Below are 21,689 nucleotides of genomic sequence, written 5' to 3'. Positions count from 1 at the left end.
TTGCTATCTCAGGGGCGTGGAAGGGACTTTTGAGTTTGAGAATGACGTGTCTGGAGCTCCCTGGTTCCACAGGGCTGGACCTGCTAGGGCCTGAAGCGGGTTAAGAGCAGAAATCAAAAACAGGTTTGTCTGTGAGTCAGTAGCTGGGAAAATACTGGGAAGCAGGCTTCTTGGAGCGCCCCTTTGTCTTCAGCCCTGTGGACTGGACAGTGGCCCACGCCTCCCCACCCCGGCCACAGCCCCCTGTCAACACTGGCCTGCAGCAGCTTTTGCTCAGCCTGCCTGGTTCCAACCCCAAGGACATGGAGCAGCCCACTGGGCGCCTTCCTGCATGGGTGTCCCCCCTTGCTGCTGTGTCTAGACTGCAGACACAAGTGCTGGCGGGGGCCGGGGGACTGGCCAAAACTAGGGCTGAAATCATGTTCAAAACCACAGTCAGGGCGGACTTGTCAGAAAATATTCCTTTCCTTGAGCCGTCACAGCTCAGCCTCCTTGAATCACCCTGGCCACTTCCTTCCTGTGTATATCTTACGCACGCTAAGGGACGGGGCGGATGCAACGTGTGTGTTTTTACTTCTTTAAGTTTTGTCTATGTTTTGTCCTTTCAATGTGTTGTAGGCTGTGGGGGTGGGGCTACTTCCGAGGGGCCTTTGTCACTGTAAGGGACACTGGGGACAGCTCGGGCTTTCTCTGCAAGCTGAAAACCTTTGGTTGTGAGAATGACTAGGAGAAGGGTCTCGCTAGGGTCATGCTCAAGACCCTTCACAGGTGATGTGTTTAATCTCAAAACGGCCTCAAGAGGCTCTCCATCTTTTACAGGTAAGAGACAAGGAAGGTGATCAGGGAGGCTGGAGAGCTTGTCAAGGTCACGGACCCACAGTTTTCTGCCCTCCAGGTCCAAGCTCTTTCCTGGACATCTGCAGGCAATGTCGACACGCCTTCCAGTGTCTGTGGCGGGCAAAGGATGTGTCTCCACCCCCACACCTTCTGATCCTGCGCTAAAAGTGTCCCTCAGCCTGTTTCCTGAGAAGCCCAGGGGCTTTTGGCTTGTTACTTTTTCTTTCTCTTGAAGTAAACAGAATAAAACAGAGTTGCTCAGATGTCTTTGGCTGTGACCCACAGGAGATGATGCAATCTCCACGGCACCCCCACATGCATGTGTATGCACAAGCGTGTACAGATATCTAAAACTGGCATCAATTTCACAAAAGCACTCACCGTTATGTGAGACACATTCACCCTACACTCATCCCCCATCTCTACAGAAAACGAAAGTATACATTCATAGTTGCTGTATGCATGCATGTACAGATGTATGTACATTTATTCATCTATGTGTATAACTGATACCATTTTCATGAAACACTCACCCTACATGTGATACACTCTTATTTTCTAGGAATCGCCGCCCACTGAGCTTATGTCCAAACCTTAGTGGATCATAGTCTAAGTTTGGCAAACACTGAGCCGGGAGGAGTCATGCCTGCAGGGCCCCAGGAGTCCCTTAATTTGGGTCCTGATCACTCTGCTCCATCCAGTGTAGCAGGCACATGCACTCGGCCCATAAGGAAGGAAAGGAGGGCAGGGGGAAAAAGGGAGGGAGGGAGGGAGGGAGGGAGGGAAGGAGGGAGGGAGGGAACACCTCCATCATCGTAGGCAGGACCTGTGAGAGCTGAACGGGGCCAGGCAGCTAGGCACCACTCTGGGACTCTGGGGTTTCTTAGGGGATGACGTGTTTCTGGGGTCCCAGTAAGAGGAACTCAGGGTGACGCCTCTCAAGGATGTGAGTGCACGTGGCAGCCAAGCCCCTCAGCCCCTCTGTGTCTTGGTACCCTCTAAATGCAAATGATGGTGAGAATCCATGCCCAGCCCGTGGCTCGGCCCATCTCTGGGAGAGTGTGTTTACCACAGCACTTGGTGTGGTAGGAGGTGCGCAGGGTGGAAGTGCTTTGCATTCACGTGGGACTTCTGGCTCTTGGTTCATCCCATCCCCAGAGCCCGGCATGAGTGAGGCAAGGGTGGGTGGGAGGGTGCAGGATGTGGGAATGCCATGTGCTGTGCACTGCTCTCTTCACCCCTCGCTCGCCCCAGTTGGGATCCCAGACCAGGAAGCTCCATTCACAGAGGTGTGGCCTGGGGCTACTGCACTGCCCAGCAGGTTGTGGGGTCCCTTTACTCTACACTGTGTGACAATGTTACCTTCCTGGAAAGAACCCGACCAGCCCCCTTTTGCTAGTGATTACCACAGAAAGGAGAGAGAACTAAATATCCAGCCAGCCATCCTCCCAGAGCTCAGGTCACCAGGCTTCAGGGACTTGCTGCCGTCCTCACAGGCTTAGATCCCTGCTGCAGGGTCAGCTAGGTAACCCCTGAGGGTGGGGTGTTCAAAGTGCAGGCTGCCCCCCAGACGTGTGGAACACCAGCCCTGACTGCCAGGGCGATCTGAGGTGGACTGACCATCCCCTGGACACTTTCATGAAGTGTGGGCACGGGTGCGACAAGTGGCCATTTATCATCCTTCCCTGCAAAGACTGGGCCAGGTTAGAGATGGACCCCAGCAGTTTCATACCCACCAAGGCCACTGGGAGCTTCCATGTAGTCACTGCCAGTAGTGGCTGCTGGCTGGGGAGAGGATCTTGGAATGCTGGTCATTGGAGGCCCTCACAGGTGACTGGAAATGTGGAGGAGCAGCAGGGTGCCTCTTCTTTGCCATGCCTTATGTTGGGGTTCGCTCTGGTTCCCCTCGCAGCCACTTACAGCTCCCCCATCGACGATGGGGCACTGCCAGCCCACGGCCTGCCTCAAAGCCTAAATATCTGTGCGGTGGGGTACAGGGAGGCGTGCACCCCAGAAAGCAATCCTGGGATCTCCCTTTCTACCTTAGCCTTTCTTCCCGCTGGGGGGCTTCCTCCCATGAGTGTTGTCAGGTCTTAGCAAATAAAAATACAGCATACCCAGTTATATTTGAATTTCAAATAAAGATTTGAGTAAGAGTTTAGTATAAGCACATCCCAAAGGTTGCATGGATGTTCTGCATTTTATCTGGCAGCTGTACCTGCTAGATCTTGGGCTCTGTGGTTGGATCTTTGGACATGACATCTGCACGGGCTGGGGGCTGAGGCTACTGGCCAGGGCGAGCCAGGGCAGGACACCAGGCTACAGAACCCGCATGCAGAGAATGCATGTGAGGAGAAGGGGCCAGAGGAACCAGGCCCTGCAGGTGCAGGAGAGAGAAGCTGCACATGCTCCCAAGGACCCGAGAGCACTCACGTGGGTGGGCTGTGGTCTCCTGTGGCCTGCTAGGAAATCCCCCTCCACCTGAGCTCACTTGAGAAGGTCTCTGTTTGCCAGACCCTGTCCCCCATTGCACCCAACCCTGCAGTGAGTCACGAGGAGCTCTCTCATGAGGGGCAGAGGAGGCTCACTCAGTGACCCCTGGGCCATCCCACATCAGAGGAGATGGGGCTCTCTAGTGGTCCTAGGAGCACCTCATTTCTGTCACATCCCCACCCCTGGGCCCACAGGACATAAGCTTGAAGGGAAATGGGAAGACTGGGCATGAGAAGGAAGGGCCAGGATAGACATACCCCCAGCAGAAGGGCCTGTGTCTTCCTGCTCCCACACAGAGGCTGGGTAACTTGTTTTTTTTTACTAACAGGTTGGCCTTAGGGGAAAAGGGGGCCTCACCAAAAGAGTGCTACTAGTGGGTCAGCCTAGCTTAGGAGAATTCTGTGTTGGGCTTTGCAGCCAAAGACCAATTAGTAATTGGAATTTTTCATTTGTAGCTGAGGATATGGCTCAAGCTAGCTTAAACAGAAACAGGACACCTATCCGCTGTGTAATGGGTCATAGCTTCAGGCACAGTTGTTTCTAGAAGCTCAGGTTGGATCCGTATTCTTTCTTTCTTTCTCTCCACAATTCTATTCTGTTTCCCCTCTTTTTAGGCTTCTTCCTCAGACCAGCTCTCCCAGCAGCAAGCTGATCATCGACAATTCCAAGGTCAGAGAAGCTAGAGCTTCCAGAGCAGAGAGCTCAAGAAAGTCCCCATGGTCTTTCTGACTCCTCCCCCTTGGGTCACGTGCCCAGCCCTTCGTCTGGAAAGGCAGAGCTGGGGCCAGCCCTGGGTCACATCTTCACTCTTGTACAGGTAGGAGGTCCATGTACCAATGGGGAATGGGAGTGACCTCTGCAGGCCACACCCATGCTGAATTCTCTGCCTGCCTACCGAGTGCGTGTGTTCCGAAGTGAGGCTGGCACAAGAGACCTCTTCTCCATAGCACTCTGCGATCACCCATTGTTGTGACTTCTAACAAGCCAATCAGAAGGCCATGTAATTACAGATGGTTTCCAACTTATGATGGTTCCACTTATAATTTTCCTGATTTTATAATGGTGAGAAAGCAATATGTATTCAGTAGGAAGCAGTAAGATACTCTCTCGATGCTGGACACCAGCCACGTGATCACGATGGTAAACAACCCTATAGGGAACTGTGCGGCCAGACAGTTTGCCCAGCTGTAGGCTAAATGAGTGTTCTGAGCATGTGTAAGGTAGGTTGAGATATGATGCTCAGTAGGTTAGGTGTATTACATGCAATTTCACCTTATGAGATCTTCAACCTACAATGGGTTTATTGGGATGTGACCTCATAGTAAGTCCAGGAGCACCTCTATGCAGCTGACAGGTGACAGAGTGCAGCCCCAGGCAGCAAGCCAGCCTCCTGTGAAAGCAGGGTGTAGGTAGAACCAGTCCACAGGCTCCGGCCCTTTGCTGATGGAGACTTTCAGCACCAACCCCTCTGGCTCTGGCTCTCCTCTCCTTCCAGACCCCTAGGAGATGACACTCCTGAATCCCTCACAGGGAGCGGGGTCATGTCATGGGTGGAGGCTATGTCACCTCCAGGGGGAGGCATTTACCCGCTAATCTGACTCTCTAGGTCCTCTCATTCTTCCCACCCACAATGACCATGGAGAAGGCCACGGGTGGAGACCTGCCACCAGGGCGACTGCTCCTTCAAGAATTGCCCATAGCTGAAGTGCACTTTATGTGAGGGGAAATGCACCTTCGCTGTGCTCAGCCTTGAAGTTTGGTGCTGTTTGGTGCTGCAGCACATGTTGGCCTCTCCTGACACCTCAGCTGTCCCTGGGCAATCTGAGGCCCTACCGCTCCCATGATAGCTCCTCTGCTTCTTCTCTCAGTCTCTTGGGATCTGCACCCTGCCTCCCTTCTCTATCAGATATTCCTGGGCTGGCTGATTGAAATGCTAATATGAGCTAATATCTTTTTTTAATTTAAATTGACAAAATCGTATATATGTATGGTATACAACATGATGTGTGATATACAGTGTGTATACATTGTGGGTGTCTAAATCACGCTAATTAACATATTCATTACCTCACCTACATTTTGGTGGTAAGAACACTTAAAATGTACTCTCAGCAATTTTCAAGTCTATAATACGTTGTTATTAACTATAGTCGCCATACTGTGCAATAGACTTCCTGAATTTATTCCTCCTCTTTAACTGAAATTTTGTATCTTTTTTTTTCTTTTCTTTTTTTGAGACGGAGTTTCGCTCTTGTTGCCCAGGCTGGAGTGCAATGGCATGATCTCGGCTCACGGCAACCTCCGCCTCCCGGGTCCAAGTGATTCTCCTGCCTCAGCCTCCGGAGTAACTGGGATTACAGGCATGCGCCACCATGCCCGGCTAATTTTGTAGTTTTAGTAGAGACGGGGTTTCTCCATGTTGGTCAGGCTGGTCTCGAACTCCCGATCTCAGGTGATCCGCCCGTCTCGGCCTCCCAAAGTGTTGGGATAACAGGCGTTAGCCACCGCTCCCGGCCGAAATTTCGTATCCTTTGACCAACATCTGGAACCCCTTCCCCCTCTCCCACTACCAGCTAAGTTCTTAATGGCTGATGTGGGTTAATCGTATTATGCTATTGGTTAGCCTTATTTCCCACCAAACCTTCCTTTAGGCTTAACCTAGCCCCTTGAGCTTCCTCCGGGGTCCTCTCCTGGGCCTGCGCTGTCCTGCTTCCTGCGGGGGCCTTGCTCCCGAGTGCACAGGTGCACTACGGCCATCCTTCAAGGCAGGATCAAATTCCTACTCTTGTACTTTCCCAGCGTCCAGACCCCAAGCCTGGGCTCTGGCAGCTGGCTCCTTTCTTGCAGGTCTCTTGGAATCGCTTCGCGCTTGCCGGCCTGGTTGTGGACTGAGAGCTCCTGGAGGGCACATCAGGGGTCCAGCCCCACCCCCACGCCTGTGGATTCTTAATCGGCGCGCGGGTCCCGCGTTGGCGGAACTGTGGAAGCTTCAGGCCACTCACCCGAGTCACGCGGATTAGGATGCCCCGCCCCAGTCTTTGGCTGGGGGTGGGAGGGTAGGGGGAAGGGCCGGAGTCCTGGCGGCCGCTGCGCAGTCGCCGCTCCTGTGGCCGATGTGGCCGCCAGGCGGACAGCAGGAGAGGGTGGCCCGCGCTGACCCGCCGGCCCTTCGCTGTCTGGGCACCGCCCCAGCGGAGCCAGCGGAAAGCACGAGTCAGAGTCGCGCGGTTTCGAGGTCAGGGTGACCCGCGAGCGCGGGCGGCGCCTGCAGACCCGCCCCAGAGACGCCCGGTGCCGGCGCCCAGGACCCTGTCCACGCGGCCTCCGCGCTGCGCCGCACCTCCCCCCGCAACCCATCCGGCCTCAGCTTCTCCAGAACCGAGATTTAAATCAGGAAACTGGCTGGACACCAGGTTGCAAAGAAAGTCCTTTAATTAAAAAAGAAGCACATGAATGAAAGGAAAAGCGAGGGACATTAGGGTGGGCGAGTTGGTCCCAGAAAGCCCTTAATGTCTTTTGTTGTTGTTGTTGTTGTTTTAGACGGAGTCTTGCTCTGTCTCCCAGGCTGGAAGTGCAGTGGTGCGATCTCGGCGCACTGCAACCTCTGCCTCCCGGGTTCAAGCAATTCTCTGCCTCAACTTCCCGCCACCACGTCCGGCTAATTTTTGTATTTTTAGTAGAGACGGGGTTTCACCACCTTGGCCAGGCGACTCCTGACCTCGTGTAACACCCGCCTCGGCCTTCCAAAGTGTTGGGATTACAGGCGTGAGCCACCGTGCCCGGCTCTTTATTTTTATTATTCTTTTGAGACAGTGTCTTGCTCTGGAGGGGTGCAGTGTGGTGATCTCGGCTCCCTGCAGCCTTGGAACTCCCGGGCTCAAGCAAGCCTCGTTCCTCAGTCTCCTGAGTAGCTGGGACCACAGGCACGCACCACCACAACAGTTTGTTTGTTTGTTTTTGTAGAGTGGGGTCTCACTATGTTGCCCAGGTTGGCCTTGAACTCCTGGGCTCAAGCCATCCTCCTGCCTCACCTCCCAAAGTAGTGGGATTACAGGTGTGAGCCACGGCGCCCGGCCCCTCTTGATGATATGTTTACATGGCTACGGGGACAGGATAGCTAATTCACATGAATGCCACCGGCTGAATACGTCCTTGCCAGTACTGGGAGAAGGGCTGCTGCCGGCGGTGGTGAGGGTGATGATGGTAGCCACTGTTTCTATCTTGAGCGCCTAGTGTGTCCAGGGACTTTGCTGAGCGGTTTGCATACAGGGTCTCTACCCTGACTACAGCCCCCTGAGGATATATCCATTCTTATCCTAACAACAACCTTTTACATTGCTGTATAACAGGTATCAGTCTAAGGCACAATCTCTCGGCCTTTGACTTCACACTTGCTTTTCCTTAATTTCTTCCTTGATGCACTTTTGCAGTCACTATGGCTGTGTGCCAACCCACCTGGAAACTTAGCGGCTTGACAATGATAACATTTCTTTTACTCTTGAATCTGCAAATTGGGTGGGGTTGGCTGGCGGAACGGTTTTAAAGACCCTGCTCTGAGGAGTGTTTTTCCATGACAAAAACCAGTCTCTGTCCGGGGCCACTGAGGCTTGGAGGAAACTGACTGCCAGGACCCAGAGAGCCACATCATGTTTGATAATTCTGCACCCTAATGCTGGAGGCGGCGCCAATCAGGAGCCTGAGCCCCGCAAATAATAAATGACCTGATCCAAGTCATGCAAAATTACAAAGCAGTTACAATAGTTAGGAAGAGGGGAGACGGCTACAAATGGGTACCATAGGCTTCTTCTCTATGACGGTCTGATTTACACTCATCCAGCAGATGGAGGGAGACAGGGAGCTCAGAGAGGCTCAGCTGTCAGCAGCTGGGCTGGGATCCTAGTCCCCCCACCCTGTGCCCAGAGCAGCCCTTAGTGTTATTTATCAAGACTAGATATTTTTTTCTCATGTAATTCACTTACAACTTTTGTTTTTGTCCTGATGTGTGTGTCTTTTAAAGCACATTCCTCGCGTCTTATTTCTGTTTTTCTGACTTCATCTGTTGACTACTCATCACATGTCTATTCATTTCTTATTGCTTAGTAATAAAAACAGGCTGTGGCCATGTCCCATAAGTTTTGCTGGGCAATTTTCTCATCATTCCCGTCTTATGTAAATGCAGTTTTGTTCTTCTCCGTGAGCTGACATTTCTTTAGGACAGTGGTTTTGTTTCTAAGTTTCAAGGGGTTAGATTTTAAAAATTGGGGTGTGATTTACATACAGGGCATTTTAAAAATTAAACTTCTAGTTATTGACTTGAAGATTTATTACACTGAGGTTTTTAACCTCATTACCTTTTCTGCTTTTTGGTATTTATTGAGGTTTCTCTGTGGCCCAATATTTCATCAATGTTTATAAATATTGCTTGAATTCTGGAAAGGAAAGTTCTCTGTCTTTGGTGGTTTTTTTTTTTTTTTTTTTGAGACAGAGTCTCGCTCTGTTGCCCAGGCTGGAGTGCAGTGGCACAATCTTGGCTCACTGCAACCTCTGCCTCCCAGATTCAAGTAATTCTCGTGCCTTAGCCTACCCAGTAGCTGGGATTACAGGTGCCTGCCACCATGCCTGGCTAATTTTTGTATTTTTAGTAGAGACGGGGTTTCACCATGTTGGCAAGGCTACTCTTGAACTCCTGACCTCAAGTGATCTGACCCCACTTGGCCTTTCAAAGTGCTGGGATTACAGGCATGAGCCACCATGCCTGGCCAGTTCTCTATTTTTATATAAAATTTAACATAGATATGACTCACATGTCATAGCCTATAACCACAAAGTCATATGCACACTCATGTTACACCCAGATTATGAAGGCCTGCTGAGCCTCCTACCCTTCCTCTCTCCCATCCCATTGCCAAGGGCACAGTCCTCCACGGAGTATGGCTTATGTCCCTAGAGCAGTGGAAAGATCAAAGGTACAAACCCAGCTTGAAGCCAGACTTTCTCACCTAGACCAAGTAAGGCTTCCTTTGTTCCCTAATCTGGCCTCTAAGACTTCCTCTTCAACAGTTAGATGACCTCAGACTATGACCTCATGGCCTAGAAATTTACCAGATTGCTCAAGAAAATCTTGGTTTTGGGCCCTCAAACCGATCTCAATCCCAGGAGCTCAAACCGAGCCCAAAAGCCCCAAGAGAGAACCTTTGCCATGGTGTTTCTTCAACCTCAACCACCCACCAGCCTGCATCTGGTCCTCAAGAAAGACTGCTTCTCTTAAAAAAAGAAAGAGTTCACATGACAACTGATGTCTCTGAACAAACGTGTGTGTGTGTGTGTAGGTGTGTGTCGGGGGGTTGGGGGGTGGGAGTTGACTTCATTAGCAGTGTCTATTCAATCAGCGATATTGATTGCATTATTCAAGGCCTTCATATGCCTGCGGATTTTTAATATACTGCCTCTATCAAAAAGTGTGAGTGAGGTCGGGCGCAGTGGCTGACGTCTATAATTCCAGCACTTTGGGAGGCCAAAGAAGGCGGATCACGAGGTCAGGAGCTCAAGCTCATCCTGGTTAACACAGTGAAACCCCATCTCTACAAAAAATACAAAAAATTAGCTGGGCGTGGTGGCAGGTGACTGTAGTCTCAGCTACTCGGGAGGCTGAGGCAGGAGAATGACCTGAACCCAGGAGGCGGAGTTTGCAGTGAGCCGAGATCATGCCACTGCACTCCAGCCTGGGTGACAGGGTGAGACTCCCTCTCAAAAAAAAAAAAAAAAATGTGAGCGATACAGTAAAACCTCCCCGTACAATTGCATTTTTATCAATTTCCCCTTGTATTTTTTAAAGTTTTCATTTAATACGTTTTAGTGGAATAATATTTCCCATGTAAGAAGGATTGTGGAAGTTGTCATTTCATGATTTAGAAAAATAAAATGACCACCTTTGCCTTATTTTCATAGTTTTTGTTTTAGATTCTATTTTCTGTGAATTTTTTTCTTAAATGTGACATCTGTTCTTTTCACTTACTTGTTTGCAATTGACCTAGGACATTTTCGTTTGTTCCTTTGCTTTCATTAGCAAATCCATAGTGAGCATCTCCTATATGTATGCCACGTGGTGTCTCAGAACTGGGCTTTGCAGAGTGTCATAGAGGCATGGTTCCTACCTTGTGAATCACATTCCATGCCTCACTCTATTTTAACTGTGTCTCTTATAGCCAGCATATAGTTGGATATTATTTTTTGAGTTTAGTCAGCCAATTATGTCTTAGTATAGAGGTATTTGAACTACCCACATTTGTCACTATAACTAATACTTTTGGTATTATTTTTGTTATGCTGTTTCATGCTTTCTGATTTTTTTTTTTTCTTTTGAGACAGGGTTTCACTCTGTCACCCAGGCTGGAGTGCAGTGACACAATCTCGGTTCACGGCAACCTCCACCTCCCAGGCTCAAGTGATCCTCCCACCTCAGCCTTCCAAGTAGCTGGGACTACAGGCCTGCACAACCACGCCTGACTAATTTTTATATTTTTAGTAGCGACAGGGTTTCGCCATGTTGGCCAGGCTGGTCTCGAACTCCTGACCTCAGGTGATCCACCCGCCTTGGCCTCCCAAAGTGCTGGAATTACAGGCGTGAGCCACCATGCCCAGTCGCTTTCTAATATTTATGCTTACTTACTCTTTCCTTTGTTTTCTGTCTTTCACTGTCTGGATTTTGTCATCTTTGGTTGTTATATTATTCTGTGTTTTATAAGGCATCGTCTCTGCTTCTTTTCTATTAGTAGAGTTCTTTTAGATTATTGCCTATATTAAAAATGATAAGTTTAGAAAAGATTCCTCTTCACCTGGTCTCATCCACTTGCTTCTTGGTTCTTAACAAAATACACTGGCATTGACATCTAGACCACTGGCATGGGACTAGTGCTATGATGTTATGTACTTTTAGCCTTAAGAATAATTCTAAGCATTCACATTCATTTGTGGAACCGGATTCACAGCACCAGTATAGACTGATCTCTTCTTTCAAGTGATTTTTCTGCTCACCATCCATCTTTGACATCATATCACTCTCGTTTTTTGAACCTTTAAATAATTTCATATGTTATTCAGTTGGGGTTACGTTTTCAAGAATTTTTTGGTGATATAATTTCTGAGCAAGCTTTTGCATATAGTCTTTTAGTTGGCTTTTTCACATAAGATGAGATACGATTTAGTTAACTATATAATTCTTGGGTCACAGGCACTCCTTTTTATAAGTTTCTTAGAAAGAACTTTACTGCCTTCTGATATTTAGCATCGTGGAGAAGTCCGATTCCCACCTTAATTTTTTTTCTTTATAAAGAAACTGTTTTATTTTTGCTTTCTGCTTAGATATTGGAAGGATGCTAGAAGTGAGGATGTAAAACATTATAGCCACTCTGGAAACCAGGATGGCAGGTTTTTTTAAAAAAAACAAAAGTAAGCATGCTAGAGTTTTATCAATTCTATTGTTTTGATTAACCAGCATTTTACTTCATTGATTTTAATTTCATTGGTTTTTCAATCTAACAACTGTTTTGATATATAATTTGTATGCCGTACAATTCACCCATTTAAAGTGTGCTATTCAATAGTTTTAACAGATCCACTTAAACTATCACCATAATTTTAGAATATTTTCATCATCCCATAAAGAAACACCATATCAGGCTGGGCGAGGTGGCTCATGCCTATATTCCCAGTACTTTCAGAGGCAGAGGCAGGAGGATCCCTTGAGCTGAGGAGTTCGAGACCAACCTGGGCAACACAGGGAGACCCCACCATTGCACCACTGCACTCCAGGTTGGGCGACAAAGCCAGACCTTGTCTCAAAAACAACCAAACAAAAATCTTATTTGAGTTCGAAACGCATGTCAATTAGCAGTCACGCCCATTCTTCCCATCCCTCACAGCCCTGAGACAACCACCCATCTCTTTAGATTTCTCTATGCTGGATGCTTCATATAAATGGAGTAATACAGTATTGGCTCTTTGCCACTGGCTTCTTCCACTTAGCATGTTTGCAAGGTTCGTCATGTTGTAGCATGTGTCAGTACTTCCTTTCTATTTTGTATATTATTCCATTGTATGGATATACCACATTTCGTTTACCCATTCATCAATCAATGCATATATAGTTTGTTTCCATTTTGCGGGCTGATACGAATAATGCTGTTATGAACATCAGTGTACAGGTTTTTGTGGAGGCATATGTTTTCATTTCTCCTGGGGATATACCAAGAAGCAGAATGACTGTGCCACACAGGAACTCTACGATTAACCATTTAAAGGACTGCCAGACTCTTTTCCAAAGTAGTGGTATCATTTTACATTCCTGCAACAGTGTATTGATATAAGGGTTTGATTTCTCCACATCTTTGCTGACACTTGTCATCTGACTTTTTTTTTTTTTTGAGATGGAGTCTCACTCTGTCGCCCAGGCTAGAGTGCAGTGGCGCAATCTCGGCTCATTACAAGCTCCACCTGCCGGGTTCACGCCATTCTCCTGCCTCAGCCTCCTGAGTAGCTGGGACTACAGGCGCCCACCACCACGCCCAGCTAATTTTTTGTATTTTTTAGTAGAGATGGGGTTTCACCGTGTTAGCCAGGATGGTCTTGATCTCCTGACCTCGTGATCGGCCCGCCTGGGCCTCCCAAAGTGCTGGGATTACAGGTGTGAGCCACTACGCCCGGCCCATCTGGTTTTTTAATTGTAGCCATCATAGTGGTTGTGAAGTGGTATCCCATATCCCAGTGTGGATTGAATTTGAATTTTCCTGATGGTTAGTGATGTTGACCTTCTTTTTTTTATTATTATTATACTTTAAGTTCTAGGGTACATGTGCACAACGTGCAGGTTTGTTACATATGTATACATGTGCCATGTTGGTGTGCTGCACCCATTAACTCGTCATTTACATTAGGTATATCTCCTAATGCTATCCCTCACCCCTCCCCCCACCCCACAACAGGCCCCGGGGTGTGATGTTCCCCTTCCTGTGTCCAAGTGTTCTCATTGTTCAGTTCCCACCTATGAGTGAGAACATGCGGTGTTTGGTTTTTTGTCCTTGCTGATAGTTTGCTGAGAATGATGGTTTCCAGCTTCATCCATGTCCCTACCTTCACAGCACATCTACACTGATGTTGTGGCCAGGCAACTCGGCACTACAGCCTAGCCACGTTGACACATAGAATCAGTTATCATAGTTCACCCCTTGTCACCTTGGCACCCAGACGCATTTCCTTTACACTTTACTTCATCTCCAAACAGAGGCATTAGATAACAAGGTCATACTTCCACCTAGCATGATACAACTATTCTGCCTACAACCAAACATGCACTAACCCTTACCCCAGAAAAAGACAGAAAGTCCTTGAATGACATTTACTTTTCTTTGATATCCTGTAACTTAAATACTAAGATATAAAACTAATACATCTTATATGATAAGGCAATAAGAGACGGAAGAAAACAAATATTTTTTCAAATACATACACACAAACATATTTGTAACAAAATAAGGAAGAAGCACTTATAACAATTACAGTCCTTGTTTCTGTCACGTGGTCATAGCTGGTATTTCCAGTTACCCTTGTCTTCTGTGCATTCTGTATTCCCTTTGCCTTCAGCGAGCACCTGATGAAGTGACCTGAACTTCATTATTGAAAGGTTTGGGCCATTAGTAGTTCTGCCTGCGTTGTGTTCTGTTTGTTTTTTTTTATGGACTTTAATCACAGGGCATGGTAGTACTAAGAGATGCTCTAAGGTTGCTCTTCTATTCCACACGTGTTCTTCCTTATCTCCTGTGTGCAGTAGCGGTCCGGTTTCCTGTTTGTATTCCAGATCAGTTTCCCCAGCCAGTACAGTAACTCTCTTCTTTGCCTGTTACTTCATTTGCACAAGGAGCTCAAAGTGGCCGGGTGGCAGTCTTAACTTCCAGTTCAATGGAATCAGTATTGTGTCTCTTGGTGGAAGCATTCCTTGCTTTTGGAACTAAAACCTCTAGAAGAGCAGAGCACAGCACAAAGTTGCAGAGACAGGAAGCAAACAATGTCCTAGTGGTCACTACGTGTAATAGTGAATGGTGCCACTCCCATTTCCACCCTAGATTACTGGACTATCGAAGAAATCCTGACTATCAGAGAAATAGCACCCTGTATGGGACACGGATTCAGAGAATACACAGCCTGCTGGAGAACCTTGCCCCAGCCCCACAAGGTGTTGCCACCTAGTAGGTGCTGTAACTGCATTTTCAAAAGGCCATTCCACCATTCTATGAAGCCAGCTGCTTCAGGATAGTCAAAAACGTAATAAGATCAATAGATTCCATAAGGATGAGCCAGGGCCACACTTCATGTGCTGTGAAGTAAATTCCTTGATCAGCAATACTGTGTGGAATACCATGATGGTGGATAAGGCATTCTAGAAGTCCACAGATGGTAGTTTTGGCAGAAGCATCGTGTGCAGGGAAAGAAAATCAATATCTAGAATGTCTATTCCAGTAAGAACAAAACTCTGTCCCTTTTGTGATGGAAACTGTCCAGTGTAATCAACCTGCCACCACGTATTTGGCTGAACACTTTGGAAAATGGCACCATGTTGTGGCCTCAGTGTTGTCTCTGCTGAGGGTAGATTGGGCACACAGTGGGAGCAATTGCTGGGTCAGCCTTCGTGAGTGGCAGTCTGTGTTGCCCAGCCCATGCATAGCTTCCATCCCTGCCACCATGGCCACTTTTTGTTCAGGAGCCCATGGATGATGACAAGGGTGGCTGGACAAAGAGGCTGACTGGTGTCATCCTATCCACTTGATTATTGTTATTATCATTATTTTTGAGATGGAGTCTCGCACTGTCGCCCAGGCTGGAGTGCAGTGGTGTGATCTCCGATCACTGCAACCTCCGCCTCTTGGGTTCAAGTGAGTCTCCTGCCTCAGCCTCCCGAGTAGCTGGGATTATAGGCGCCCATCACCATGCCCGGGTACTTTTTTGTATTTTTAGTAGAGACGGGGTTTCACTATGTTGGCCAGGGTGGTCTTGAACTCTTGACCTTGTGATCTGCCTGCCTCAGCCTCCCAAAGTGCTGGGATTACAGGCGTGAGCCACTGTGCCCTGCCTCCACTTGATTATTAAGCTCCTCCTTTTCTGAGGTCACTCTTTGGTGAGCTGTCACATGGGACACAAATACCTTCACTTTTTGTGCCCATTCAGAGAGATCTATACACATACCTACCTTGACACATAATATCAGAGATCTATACACATGACCTCCTTGTCACCAATTTTCCAGTTATATTCCCTCCAAGTCCCTGACCATCAATTCAGACCATTGGTCATAGTCCATAATTGGTATATAATCACATGTCTGGCCATTTCTACTTCTAAGCAAAAAGAATGAGAGAGAGAGAGGTTTAAGGGGGAAGGTGAGGGAGAAGGGAAAGGGAAGGAAGATGAGGAAGGGGAGGGAGGGGGGAAGGCAAGAGGAAAAAGGAGCGGGAGGGTAGGAGGGAGGGAGAGAGAGATTTTAAGAAATTGGCTTGCATTGTTTTGGGGACTGGCAAGTTTGAAGTATGTAGGGCTGGCTGGCAGGCTGGAAATCCCAGCACAAGTCAGTGTCGTAGTGTTGAGTCCAACAGCAATCTGGAGGCAGAATATATTTTTCTGGAGACCTCAGTCTTTTCCCTTAAGGCCTTCAACTGATTGGATGAGGTCCACCCACATGATGGCAGGTAATTTGATTTTATTCAGTCTATTGATTAAATTATTAATTTGAATTTAAAAAATAACTTCACAGCAACATCTGGACTAATGTTTGACCAAGCAACTGGCCCCTGAGCCAAGTTAACCATCACAGTCATGGTGTATAATCCTTTCTGTAGTTACTGCATTAGTTTTGCTAGTATTTTATTGAGGATTTTTGCATTTATATTCATGGGAGATATTGGTCTGTAGTCAATTTAATGGATTTATATTCCTCTACTTCTTATTTCCTTCTTTCTTGCTTTTGGTTTAATTTTGCCCCTTCCCCGGTTTCTTGAGGTAGAAACTTAGACTACTTATTGGAAACCTTTTCTCTATTATTGAAAATGCGGTATTGAATCTATAACTCTCATTGCTGAATTGTCTGTTTCTCCCTTCCTTTCTGTCAGTTGATGCTTCCTCCATGTGCTCCATTATTGGGTGCATAATTTTTAAATAATTGCTTTATCTTCCTGATAGAGTAATCCCTTTACCACTTTTAAATATCTCTCTTTATCTTGACAAACGTTTTTTGGTTTGAAAGTCTAGCTTGTCTGATGTCCGATGTTAGTATAGCCACTCCAACTTTTTGTGATTGCTTTATGCATGGTACATCTTTTTTCTATCCACTTAGTTTCATCCCACTGTGTCTTTGGGCCTAGTGCATCTCCTGTAGAGAATACATAGTTAGATCATGTTTTTTTAAATCCAGCCTGATAATCTTTGTCTTTTGATTGGATTATTTAATCCATCCACATTTAATGTTATAGTTTGATTTACATCTGCTATTTTACTTTTTGTGTGCTAAATGTTTTATGTCTTTTCAGTCCTTAATTCCCCTTTATGTTAAATATTTTCTATTGTACCATTTTAATTTTATTAATGATTTTTTTCACAATTCTTTTAGTTATTTCCTTAGTGGCTGTTCTAACTCTTACTGCATACACCCTAAATTATTAGCATCAGTTTCGTATTTCTACTAGCTTAGTTCTAGTAATAAATAGAAACATTTATATAGCTCTGTTCCTTTTATCCCACTTTTGGTGATATTATTGTTATACATATTACGTTATTGTTACAAACCCAAAGACTCTTTAATAATTATTACATTATATAATTTTATGTCTTTTAAAGAAGTTTAGAGAAGAAAGAAGAGTGGGTATGTATTAATAGCTTCTGTTATATTAACCTTCTTTCTTATTTCTAGTTCTTCTCTTTTGTTCCTGTGGATTCAAGTTACCATCTGTAGTCATTTCTTCAGCCCAGTACGGCTTTGTTGCCACCTACCTCCTTTTTATTGTTATTGGCAAATATATTGCACTTTTATATGTTATATGTCCAACTATACATTCTATATATATAACTTTATATAATTGCTTTTAAAATCAGTTAAGAGAAGAATGAAAAAAACATGCATTTTATATTGTCTTTTGCAATTATACGATGTGATTACATAATTACCTATACCAGCACTTTTTGGAGTTTTTTTAGGGTAGATTCTAATTACCCTCTGGGGTCACTTTGTTTTAGCCTGAAGAACTTCTTTTAGTATTTCTTGTAAGTGGGGAAGTGAAGTCGGCTAGCAACAAAATCTGTCAGTTTTTGTTTATTTGAGAGTTTATTTTACCTTCATTTATTTTTCATTTTATTTTTTGTAGAGATGGGGTCTTGCTAAGTTGTGCAGGCTGGTCTCAAACTCCTGGCTTCAAGCCATTCTTCCACCTCTGCCTCCCAAGTGCTGGCATTACAGGCATAAGTCACCATGCTCAGCTCATCTTCATGTTTGAAAGATAGTTTTGCTGGATATAGGTTTTTTTTTTTCTTTTTGAGAATTTTATTTTTTATTTTTATTTTGTTTATTTTTTTCAAAGTCAACATCTGATTTTATTTTAAATCATATCCTCGGTGTGACTGCACCTTTTCTGTCCAGCTGTCAGGTGGCCCAATAATGCCTTGGACTCCGTCCCCTTGTCAGTGCCACTGGCTGTTCCTGACTCTAGTTCCCAGGGGAGCCTCAAACTGGGGCCTAGCCAAGAAAGCCACCGGCTAGCATCACATAGCTTCTCCAGCTCAAATAGCCCAAGGTCGGCATGTCTGCCGACCTCCAGGAATAACCGCAGTCACTGTGCCCAGATGACACATCCTCATGCTATGGGGAGAAGCGTCTGCTGGGTGACCCACCAGCCAACCCTGGGCCAGTTTAATTTAGATAAACGCTCAAAGTCCAAACGGCCACAGGAAACCCCTGATGTAACACCTGTTGTGCCGGCCAGCCGTGTCTCAGCAGCTGACTGCAGACACCTGGTCTGGGTCCCTCAAGACCAACAGAGCTTGTCATGTCCCTTAAGACAAAGGATGAAAATGTGGCTCCCCCAGAGGAAGGTGCTGAGCACCTCACCCCAGGTTGTCACCGAAGATGGGCGGTGACAGCACCGTATGGGCTGGCGGCCCATAGGCCCCGTCCTCGCCTCGCCCAGGGGGGTCAGCAGTCGGTAAAGCGTGGCCAGGCGTGCCCACGGCAGTCCCTGCTACCCACCCTGATCATCCGGGCCCAAACACACATGGACAGTAAGACCAGGTTTCAGACCACAAAGTCAAGAGGAAGGAGGACGTTCTCAGTGGCACCACGCCACGCCCCTCTGCCATGATTCTGAAAAGGTTTCACCAGAGTTGCCACTCTGGGGAGATGTGATCTGTCCCTGTGAGTGGTCACATTGCCTCTGTAGCGGGGCGGCAGCAGCAGGGCAGGACTGCTAGGCGTCGTCACTGCAGTGGTCTGGAGCGGTCAGCAGGGGGCGACTATCTCGGGCCATGCTCTCCCACTGCTTCACCACGACGTACAGCCTCATTGTTGCCTGGGCATCCTGAATCGAACAGTGCTCTACCTGCTGGACCGGGAGCCCAAGGATCTTCTCTGAAAGTAGTCTCAGAGACGGCCTTCCACTCTTTACTTGACTCTTGAAAGGTTTATATTTCTGTGTGTCCCGAATCTTCTTTTTTGGGTGATCAAGAAACAGTACCTTTAGGTCATTATGCAGAGCATGCCCCACTAGAATTCTGCCGTTCAGCATCTCTACCACTTCCTTCTGAACAACTTCAAGCTCTTCTCCCTGCTTGAGGTTCTTAGGCTGAATCCCACTGACCGCTGTCCTATAGTCCGTCACGGGCTCGGTTGGTTTGACGTACTTGTCATAAACGCGCTTCCCATACTGGTTCATGATGGACACACGGGCGGCCACGCTCTCCTCCCCCTTAGGGCCCACGCCCACCATCTCACAGTCCAAGGCTAAGGCTCTTGTCAGGCCGCCGAAGGCCCGCTTTTTCATGAGGCTGAGGCTGACGCTGCCCTCGCTCTGACCCACCTGTTTCCTCGCTGTCTTGGCCGCCTCTGGACCTATGGCAGCTTCGATATCCGCCGGGTCCACGTCGTCAAACCAGATGTCTTCCTCGGTGGGTGGGGCCGGGGCTGCCTCCTTAGCTTTCCGCTTCTTATGCTTGATGTCCCCTCGTTCTGGAACAATATCACCATTTGTCCTTTCCTTGGTTCCTTTCTTATTGTGCTCTGCTCCACTGGCTTTGGTGCGAGGTACTGGCGCCTTCCTGTCCATCTTGGAGCTTGAAGGAACAGAGCCCCTGATGGCCTCTTGGTCTTTTCCTGCCGGCGTCTCCTCTCCCTTCACTTGAGGCGAGGTCTCTTTTTTGTTTTGCTGGATAATTTGGGGCTTCTTTTTGGAACCCATCTGAGAGATGACAAGAGGCTTTTCTGGGGCCTGAGATTTTTGTTTCAGCAGCCACTCTTGCAGCACCTTCCAGTTTAGAGAAAAGTCTTCTGGTGCCTTTGGAGGTCGCACCACAGCACCGGGGCCGCTTCCTGGCTTCTTGCTTACTTCCTGCGCCTTGCTTTTCCAAACCTTTTTTTTCTTCTTGTTTTTCTTCCGAGTGAGCGTCTTGACAGGACCTGGCTTAGCCACGGGGCTGCTCGGGGCGCGCTTGGAGGCGGGGAACTTCGCCTTCCCCATCCTGCTGCTGTCCAGCTCCTGGGCCGGTGGCCACCCGAGACCCCGGCCTCCCCGGGCCCGGCGCCCTGGCAGCACAAGCGCCTGACCAGGCCAGGCCGAAACACACCCGCCGCAGGGACCTATTTTTTATTTTTTTGAGACAGAGACTCACTCCGTTGCTCAGGCTGGAGTGCAGTGGCACAATCTCAGCTCACTGCAACCTCCGCCTCCTGGGTTCAAGTGATTCTACTGCCTCAGCCTCCCAAGTAGCTGGGATTACAGGTGTGTGCCACCACACTTGGCTAATTTTTGTATTTTTAGTAGAGATGGGGTTTCACCATGTTAGCCAGGCTGGTCTTGAACTCCCGACCTCAGGTGATCTGCCTGCCTTGGCCTCCCAAAGTGCTGGGATTACAGGTGTGAGCCACCATGCCTGGCCTGTTTGAGCATTTTAAATATGTGATTCCAGTGCTTTTTGGCCACCATTTTTTTTTTCCTTGATGTGAATTCAGCGGTGAATCTTACAGGAATTCTTTTGTAAGGGACAAGTTTTTGTTTTGTTTTGTTTTGTTTTGTTTGTTTGCAGGTTTTTAAAATTGTCTACTTGATTTTGGCTTTCAGCTTTTTTTTTCCCCCAGCACTTTTACTATTTGAGATATAGTACATTTTACTCTGTGTGGATCTGTGTGGTTATCCTACTTGGAGTTTGTTGAGCTTCCTGGATGTATATTGTTTTTCAATCAACTAAAGAAATTTTACAGTCATTATTTATTTGAATATTTTTCCTTCTCTTCTGTCTCCTCTCCTGGTATTCTCATGATGCATATACTAGTATGCTTGATGGTGTCTCGTGTATCTCTGAAGCTCTGTTCATTTTTCATTTATTTTTCTCTTTGTTCTTTGGCTTGCATACTCTCTGTTGATCTATCTTCAAGTTAATGAATTCTTTCTCCTTCCAGTTTTAATCTTCTGCCAGCTTAATCCACTAAAAACTCTAGTGAATTTTATTTCCATTATTGTACTTTCCAATTCCAGTATCTTCATTTAAAAAATAATTTATCTCTCTTTGTTGCTGTTTCCTATTTGATGTGATATTGTCATCATACTTTACTTCTTGAATCATGGCTTTCTTTAGTTCCTTGAACATATTATAATGGCCACTTTAAAGTCTTTGTTAAATCTGACACCTATTTAGCTGCTCTCGTCACAAAAAAGTAGCTACGGGAGATGATACTATGTTCATCTGCATCACTATTGTAACCATTTTTCTGTGTATACGTATCTCATAACATCATGTTGTAAACCTCAAATATAGACAAATAAAATTTATTTTTAAAAATCTGACATCGAGTTACTCTCACAGGAAGTTTCTTTTGCTGTTTTTTTTTTTCTGAGGTACAGATGATGCTTTCCTGTTTCTTAGCATGTTTCATTATTTTTTGCTGGGATATTTTAGATAACAGACAACATATTGTAGCAACTCTGGGTGCTCGCCCCCATTTCCCCCAAAGAGCTTGCTATTTACTTATTTTTTAGTGAAGGGCTGGATTGTTTAAGTGAAACCTACTCCCCCTGGTGTTGAACATTTGCTATTGCTTCTTCAGGCAGCCTTGGCTG

The 21,689-nt window shown here is 46.9% G+C and overlaps 1 protein-coding gene across 2 annotated transcripts; it reads right to left on the bottom strand.

The window, feature by feature from the left end:
* Positions 1–18,488: 18,488 nt before the first annotated feature.
* On the bottom strand, positions 18,489–20,207 carry LOC129481773 (RNA exonuclease 4-like). 2 transcript variants are annotated; one of them, XM_055276921.2, is made up of 3 exons: positions 19,870–20,207; positions 19,510–19,715; positions 18,489–19,180 (listed from the first exon to the last, which is right to left on the bottom strand). In XM_055276921.2, the coding sequence occupies exons 1-3, from the start codon at positions 20,091–20,093 to the stop codon at positions 18,828–18,830; spliced, it is 783 nt and encodes a 260-aa protein (XP_055132896.1). In that variant the 5' UTR covers positions 20,094–20,207; the 3' UTR covers positions 18,489–18,827. The 2 variants fall into 2 exon arrangements, with proteins under 2 accessions (XP_055132896.1, XP_055132895.1); XM_055276920.2 differs by having other exon boundaries at positions 18,506–20,207.
* Positions 20,208–21,689: the final 1,482 nt, after the last annotated feature.

The sequence above is a fragment of the Symphalangus syndactylus genome, chromosome 5 (assembly GCF_028878055.3).
Source record: "Symphalangus syndactylus isolate Jambi chromosome 5, NHGRI_mSymSyn1-v2.1_pri, whole genome shotgun sequence".
Taxonomy (NCBI): domain Eukaryota; kingdom Metazoa; phylum Chordata; class Mammalia; order Primates; family Hylobatidae; genus Symphalangus; species Symphalangus syndactylus.
This window is presented reverse-complemented; position numbering and strand designations above follow the sequence as displayed.

What these genes read in the sequence shown, in the direction of transcription:
- LOC129481773 (XM_055276920.2), bottom strand. Translation starts at nt 20,093, where the DNA reads ATGGGGAAGGCGAAGTTCCCCGCCTCCAAGCGCGCCCCGAGCAGCCCC.